This window comes from Tachysurus fulvidraco, chromosome 1 (genome assembly GCF_022655615.1).
Source record: "Tachysurus fulvidraco isolate hzauxx_2018 chromosome 1, HZAU_PFXX_2.0, whole genome shotgun sequence".
Classification (NCBI taxonomy): Eukaryota; Metazoa; Chordata; class Actinopteri; order Siluriformes; family Bagridae; genus Tachysurus; species Tachysurus fulvidraco.
The window spans coordinates 16,549,890-16,557,389 of record NC_062518.1 but is presented as its reverse complement, the minus strand read 5'-3'; the positions used below and the strand labels follow the sequence as shown (position 1 = coordinate 16,557,389).

General features: G+C 53.4%; 1 protein-coding gene across 5 annotated transcripts in view; it reads left to right on the top strand.

The window, feature by feature from the left end:
- The window catches only part of gnav1 (guanine nucleotide binding protein (G protein) alpha v1), a 33,352-nt gene that overhangs the window by 6,549 nt on the left and 19,303 nt on the right, over positions 1 to 7,500 (top strand). For 4 of the 5 annotated variants that reach the window (XR_007140501.1, XR_007140502.1, XM_027160834.2 and 1 more), the window contains exons 3-4: positions 5,228 to 5,320; positions 6,885 to 7,045. Coding sequence is in view for 3 of the 5 variants with exons in the window: in XM_027160834.2 (XP_027016635.1) it covers positions 5,228 to 5,320; positions 6,885 to 7,045 (254 nt within the window). In the remaining 2 variants the exon portion in view is untranslated. Of the gene's footprint in view, positions 1 to 4,504; positions 4,659 to 5,227; positions 5,321 to 6,884; positions 7,046 to 7,500 lie in introns of those variants that run through there. The other variant, XM_027160836.2, reaches the window with a different exon arrangement.

The following is a 7,500-nucleotide window of genomic DNA, read 5'->3' as shown; positions in this document are numbered from 1 at the left end:
TGTGAGTGTGTGAGTGAGTGAGTGAGTGCATGCGTGCCTGAGTGAGTGCGTGCGTGCGTGCCTGAGTGAGTGCGTGAGTGAGTGCGTGAGTGCGTGCGTGCCTGAGTGCGTGCGTGCCTGAGTGAGTGCGTGAGTGAGTGCGTGCGTGCCTGAGTGCGTGCGTGCCTGAGTGAGTGCGTGCATGCGTGCCTGAGTGCGTGCGTGCCTGAGTGAGTGCGTGCATGAGTGAGTGCGTGCATGCGTGCCTGAGTGAGTGCGTGAGTGAGTGCGTGCGTGCGTGAGTGCGTGCCTGAGTGAGTGCGTGAGTGAGTGCGGGAGTGCGTGCGTGCGGGAGTGCGTGCGTGCGGGAGTGCGTGCGTGCGGGAGTGCGTGCGTGCGGGAGTGCGTGCGTGCGGGAGTGCGTGAGTGAGTGCATGCGTGAGAGTGAGTGAGTGCGTGCGTGAGAGTGAGTGAGTGCGTGCGTGAGAGTGAGTGAGTGCATGCGTGAGAGTGAGTGAGTGCATGCGTGAGAGTGAGTGAGTGCATGCGTGAGAGTGAGTGAGTGCATGCGTGAGAGTGAGTGAGTGCGTGCGTGAGAGTGAGTGAGTGCGTGCGTGAGAGTGAGTGAGTGAGTGAGTGCGTGCGTGAGAGTGAGTGAGTGCGTGCGTGAGAGTGAGTGAGTGCGTGCGTGAGAGTGAGTGAGTGCGTGCGTGAGAGTGAGTGAGTGCGTGCGTGAGAGTGAGTGAGTGCGTGCGTGAGAGTGAGTGAGTGCGTGCGTGAGAGTGAGTGAGTGCGTGCGTGAGAGTGAGTGAGTGCGTGCGTGAGAGTGAGTGAGTGCGTGCGTGAGAGTGAGTGAGTGCGTGCGTGAGAGTGCGTGCGTGAGAGTGAGTGAGTGCGTGCGTGAGAGTGAGTGAGTGCGTGCGTGAGAGTGAGTGAGTGCGTGCGTGAGAGTGAGTGAGTGCGTGCGTGAGAGTGAGTGAGTGCGTGCGTGAGAGTGAGTGAGTGAGTGCGTGCGTGAGAGTGAGTGCGTGCGTGAGAGTGAGTGAGTGCGTGCGTGAGAGTGAGTGAGTGCGTGCGTGAGAGTGAGTGAGTGCGTGCGTGAGAGTGAGTGAGTGCGTGCGTGAGAGTGAGTGAGTGCGTGCGTGAGAGTGAGTGAGTGCGTGCGTGAGAGTGAGTGAGTGCGTGCGTGAGAGTGAGTGAGTGCGTGCGTGAGAGTGAGTGAGTGCGTGCGTGAGAGTGAGTGAGTGCGTGCGTGAGAGTGAGTGCGTGCGTGCGTGAGAGTGAGTGCGTGCGTGCGTGAGAGTGAGTGCGTGCGTGAGAGTGAGTGCGTGCGTGCGTGAGAGTGAGTGCGTGCGTGCGTGAGAGTGAGTGCGTGCGTGCGTGAGAGTGAGTGCGTGCGTGCGTGAGAGTGAGTGCGTGCGTGCGTGAGAGTGAGTGCGTGCGTGCGTGAGAGTGAGTGAGTGCGTGCGTGAGAGTGAGTGAGTGCGTGCGTGAGAGTGAGTGAGTGCGTGCGTGAGAGTGAGTGAGTGCGTGCGTGAGAGTGAGTGAGTGCGTGCGTGAGAGTGAGTGAGTGCGTGCGTGAGAATGAGTGAGTGCGTGCGTGAGAGTGAGTGCGTGCGTGAGAGTGAGTGAGTGCGTGCGTGAGAGTGAGTGAGTGCGTGCGTGAGAGTGAGTGAGTGCGTGCGTGAGAGTGAGTGAGTGCGTGCGTGAGAGTGAGTGAGTGCGTGCGTGAGAGTGAGTGCGTGCGTGCGTGAGAGTGAGTGCGTGCGTGCGTGAGAGTGAGTGCGTGCGTGCGTGAGAGTGCGTGCGTGCGTGAGAGTGAGTGCGTGCGTGCGTGAGAGTGAGTGCGTGCGTGCGTGAGAGTGAGTGCGTGCGTGCGTGAGAGTGAGTGCGTGCGTGCGTGAGAGTGAGTGCGTGCGTGCGTGAGAGTGAGTGCGTGCGTGCGTGAGAGTGAGTGCGTGCGTGAGAGTGAGTGCGTGCGTGAGAGTGAGTGCGTGCGTGAGAGTGAGTGCATGCGTGAGAGTGAGTGCATGCGTGAGAGTGAGTGCGTGTGCGCGCGTGAGAGTGAGTGCGTGTGCGCGCGTGAGAGTGAGTGCGTGTGCGCGCGTGAGAGTGAGTGCGTGTGCGCGCGTGAGAGTGAGTGCGTGAGAGTGCGTGCGTGAGAGTGAGTGCGTGAGAGTGAGTGCGTGTGCGTGCGTGAGAGTGAGTGAGTGCGTGTGCGTGCGTGAGAGTGAGTGAGTGCGTGTGCGTGCGTGCGTGAGAGTGAGTGCGTGTGCGTGCGTGCGTGAGAGTGAGTGCGTGTGCGTGCGTGAGAGTGAGTGAGTGCGTGTGCGTGCGTGCGTGAGAGTGAGTGCGTGTGCGTGCGTGCGTGAGAGTGAGTGCGTGTGCGTGCGTGAGAGTGAGTGAGTGCGTGTGCGTGCGTGCGTGAGAGTGAGTGCGTGTGCGTGCGTGAGAGTGAGTGAGTGCGTGTGCGTGAGTGCGTGTGCGTGCGTGCGTGAGAGTGAGTGAGTGCGTGTGCGTGCGTGCGTGAGAGTGAGTGCGTGTGCGTGCGTGAGAGTGAGTGAGTGCGTGTGCGTGCGTGCGTGAGAGTGAGTGCGTGTGCGTGCGTGCGTGAGAGTGAGTGCGTGTGCGTGCGTGCGTGAGAGTGAGTGCGTGTGCGTGCGTGCGTGAGAGTGAGTGCGTGTGCGTGCGTGAGAGTGAGTGCGTGTGCGTGCGTGAGAGTGAGTGCGTGTGCGTGCGTGAGAGTGAGTGCGTGTGCGTGCGTGAGAGTGAGTGCGTGTGCGTGAGAGTGAGTGCGTGTGCGTGAGTGCGTGTGCGTGAGAGTGAGTGCGTGTGCGTGAGAGTGAGTGTGCCTTTGTGTATAAGACAGGAATCTGTTCACACCTGTGTATCTTGGGAGTGAATCTTATCCATTTTCTTAATCTCTTCTATTTTTCTCTTCATCACCACATTGTGTGCTGTAACGTGTCTCTCCTCCCACACACTTCTGTTCCCTTTACACACTTTGGTTATGTTGCATGATACAGCAGGCCACGCCTCCTCCAGTCTGACACACACAGGCCACGCCCCTTCAATCTGACACTCACACAGGTCACGCCTCCTTCCGCCTGACACACACGCAGGCCACGCCTCCTTCAGTCTGACACACTCAGGCCACGCCTCCTTCAGCCTGACACACACAGGCCACGCCTCCTTCAGCCTGACACACACACATAGGCCATGCCTCCTTCAGCCTGACACACACAGGCCACGCCTCCTACAGCCTGACACACACACACACAGGCCATGCCTCCTTCAGCCTGACACACACACAGGCCACGCCTCCTTCAGTCTGACACACCCAGGCCATGCAGGCAAGCACAGAAGACCTAGTTTACTGCTCATGAGCTGCTACTGCATACTAAGACACACCCTTTGGGGGCGGAGCATATTCGTTGTAGTGACTGATGAAGGATCTATAGAAGTGTATGACAGTATTTTATACTTTAACACGAATGTGCTGTCTCCATTTCACTGTTCATCAGAGCATGAGGACGTGACAATGAAGACGTGACCAGCTTAACTGTCCTGAGGTTAGCGTGTAGCGCCTGCAGGGTGTGAGGCCGACTCTCAGGTGGGAATTTAATATGAAATCTCTGAAGTCCAGGTGTAGGATGTGCCTCGGGGCAGAAGGGCATCTCTAAGAACAGATAAAATGGCTGAGTAATGAAAGCATTCCTCTGCTGTGGAGCAACACTGAGAGGCTTTTTAATAAGCGTTTGGCCTTCGAGCTCGTCTCCTGTCCATCTGAACATAAACAGCACATGGCCCAGATGTGTGTTTGTCTTGGACACACACACACGCACACACACACCGGAGATCACTTGGATGGACGCACATCATCTCCACACCAAGAGCCACTTTCTCTTTCGAAATCCCCAAGAATTCCAAACACGGGCTGATAGGGGTCAAAGGTCAGAGCTAAGAGTGCAGTCTGGAGTTAATGTTTCTCTCATGTTGTCCCTGGGAGAACTGCAGGAGGAGGGAAACTGGGGACACAGCCCATGTCTTATTAGACTTTCACAGAAGCTCTCTCTCTCTCTCTCTCTCTCTCTCTCTCTCTCTCTCTCTCTCTCTCTCTCCCACTATCTATCTATCTATCTATCTATCTATCTATCTATCTATCTATCTATCTATCTATCTATCTATCTATCTATCTCTTTCTCTCTCCTGTCTCTCTTTCTCCCCCCTCTCCCTCTCGCTCTCTTCCTCCCCTCTCTCCACTCTCTCCCCCTTTCTCCCTCTCTCTCCCTCTCTCTTTTCTCCACTCTCCCCCACTATCCCTCTCTCTCCCTCTCTCTCTCCCTCTCCCTCCTCTCTCTCCCTCTCTCTGTCTCTCTCTTTTCCCCACTCTCTCCCACTATACCCCTCTCTCTCCTACCCTCTCTCTCTCCCACTCTCTCTCTATCTCTCCCTCCCCCCCCCTCTCCCCCTCCCTGCCTATTCTGTCCCTGAGAGTTTTCCTGTGTGAGGTCTCAGCATAGTGTGATATAGGACACAGCCTGTATGTATCCCATGATCCTTGGTGCCTTCTCACAGAGGTGAGAGGTGAACATGCAGACGTTGGGTCTAATCCTCTGATTAGGTGAACGAGTGAAGACACAGTATCAGAGTTAATCTGCCGCATGCTGCAGCTCAAGGTAACAGTCCCAACGGGGTGCCATTACTTTTACTTAAGGCAGTGACTGGAGCTTATCGTGCAGTTGTGACATTGTAATTAGTTTAAGATGAGTCTGTCTCTCTCTCACTCTCTCTCTCTCTCACACACACACACACTCTCACACACACACACACGCACACACACACACACACACACACACACACACAGCAGCACCTGTTTGATGTGATGATTTTCCTTTGGCATCTGGCTAATATGAAGCATATCTCTCTCTCTCTCTCTCTCTCTCTCTCTCTCTCTCTCTCTCTCTCTCTCTCTCTCTCTCTCTCTCTCGGTTGAGTTTTATGCCCGATGTATCAGTGGTCATTTTTGGAACATAGCCCATAGCATTATTTTGGGATCTGTTTCACATGGGTCTGTTGCGTAATGACAAGTGATTTGGGACACAGCCCATAGCTCACACATCTGCACACTGCACACACAGGAGGCTTACAAGCTGTCAGTCGGTTGAATGAATGTCTGAATAGGCAGCGATTTGGGACATGCCCAGGAAGTGAAAAGAGGAGCTTAAGAGTGTTTGTTCTTTTATAGCCGGCCGTGTTGGACAACCTGCTGATGTCGATGAAGTTTGTGCTGCATGGGATGGGCGTGCTCCGGATTAACCTGGCCAACAGCAAGAACAAGGTCTCACACACACAAAACACACACACACACACACACGCACACACACGCACACACCAGTGTCAGTCTTCATCATAGAAAAAATGTTGTGACGTTGAGAAATGAACAGTGTTTGTCACTGAAAACAATGAACAGTCATTTAAACAGATAAATAGCAAAATAGAGCTGCATTTTTGATCACGAACACCAGGTGGCAGCAGCCACACTGTCTGTCTGTCTGTCTGTCTCTCTCTCTCTCTCTCTCTCTCTCTCTCTCTCTCTCTCTCTCTCTCTCTCTCTCTCTCTCTAATACACACACAACCTATTGATCCTACACTTCTGAAAAACACTAGAGGGGCACAAAACTTTTAGGAACTTTTTAAAAATTTTAGGAACTACATGATGGGTTGCCGCTAACAGAATACACAACACACACTGATGGAAGTATATTATAGTAATGTATACATAATGTACATCAGTCAGTGATTAGTGATTAGTGATCAGTACACACACTGTGCTTATTTCATCACCATACAGCACAGAACCACTCAGAACCCCAAGTCTCTCTCCCTCTCTCTCGTATCCCTCTCTCTCGTATCCCTCTCTCTCTCTCTCTCTCTCTCACACATCCACATCATCATCATCTCACACACCACACAACCACACACAAACCCCTCATCACACATCACACTACTCACACACACATCCCCCCCTCTCTCTCTCACAACACACACACACTCACACTACACATCCCAGCACCCCTCTCTCTCTACTTACATCACATCTCACATCTGATCATCATCCTCCTCTCTCTTCTCGTCCTCTCTGCGCTCTCATCTCGATCTCGATCTCTCGTCATCTCCTCTCCCCCTCTCATCCTATCCCCCCCCTCTCTCGTCATCTCCGCCCTCTCTCCTCCTCCCCTCTGCTCTTCTTCACACCCCCCCCCCCTCTCTCTCTCTCTCGTTCACTCTCTCTCTATCTTCTTCTCTTCCCTCCCTCTCTCTCATATCCCTCATTCTCTCTCACACACACACACACACACACACACACACACACACACACACACCCCTCTCTCTCTCACATCTCTCTCCCTCTCCCTCTCTCTCATATCCCTCTCTCTCTCCCTCCTTCACCCCTCTCTCTCATCTCTCTCTCTCTCCCTCTCTCTCTCTCTCTCTCTCTCATATCCCCCCTCTCTCACACATCCCTCTCTCTCTGTCTTTCTCTGTCTCTCTCTCTCTCTCTCTCTCTCACACATCCCTCTCTCTCTCACACACACACCCCCCGAGACACGTGTGTTTTGCAGGTGCAGTTAAATGCTGCATCACCGCTGTGTCATCTTGCTCCTTAAACACACGTTGTATAATTACCAGGTGCTTAGCGCGCGCCTCAGTGGCTAATTACCACGTGTTGGTGATAACGGTCATACAGATGGCTCTCTTTAAAGGGATTCTCCCGCCTCCATGATGGCTTTGTTCTTTTCTTTAAGAAAATCTTTTTTCATTTTGTGTTTCTGCGGAGGATGATGAACTGTGTGTGTGTGTGTGTGTGTGTGTGTGTGTGTGTGTGTGTGTGATTTGTGCAGGTCCATGCCCACTCTGTACTGTCATGTGGGCGGTGCTTTGATGAAGAGCAGGTGCTTTTCCCATTCATAAGCCACGCCCTTTCCTGCCTGTGGGCAGATCAGGGGGTGCGGTCTGCAGCGGCACGAGGCTATGAGTATGAACTCAATGATTCTGCACTCTAGTGAGTAACACACACACACGTCACACACAGTCCTGTATAGGTCATGTTCGTATCGTTTCTATAGCAACAGCAGACCGTGTAAATGCTGTTCTAGTAAATCCTCACGGTGGTAAACAGCAGCAACTAAGGTTTAGGATTCCATCCTAAATAACCCATAATATTGGACTGAGCTGAGCGAAAAATCAGCCGAGTTCTGCATAAGTATACTCCATGGACAAAAGTTTTCTTTTGGCTTGCACTAGATGTTTATAACAGGAACATTGGCGAGATCGGACCCTTGTGTCGAGTCAGGGCTTTGTGCAGGACTCTCGGGTGCTTCAGTTCCAAACGTATCACACCGTATCTTCATTGTTCCAGTGCAGCGCATCAGGAAGGTGTCAGTGTCACTTCAACCACACTTCTGTTAGAGACTTGCACAAGTTTTCATGAATACGTTTAGCAGCAATGAGATGAAG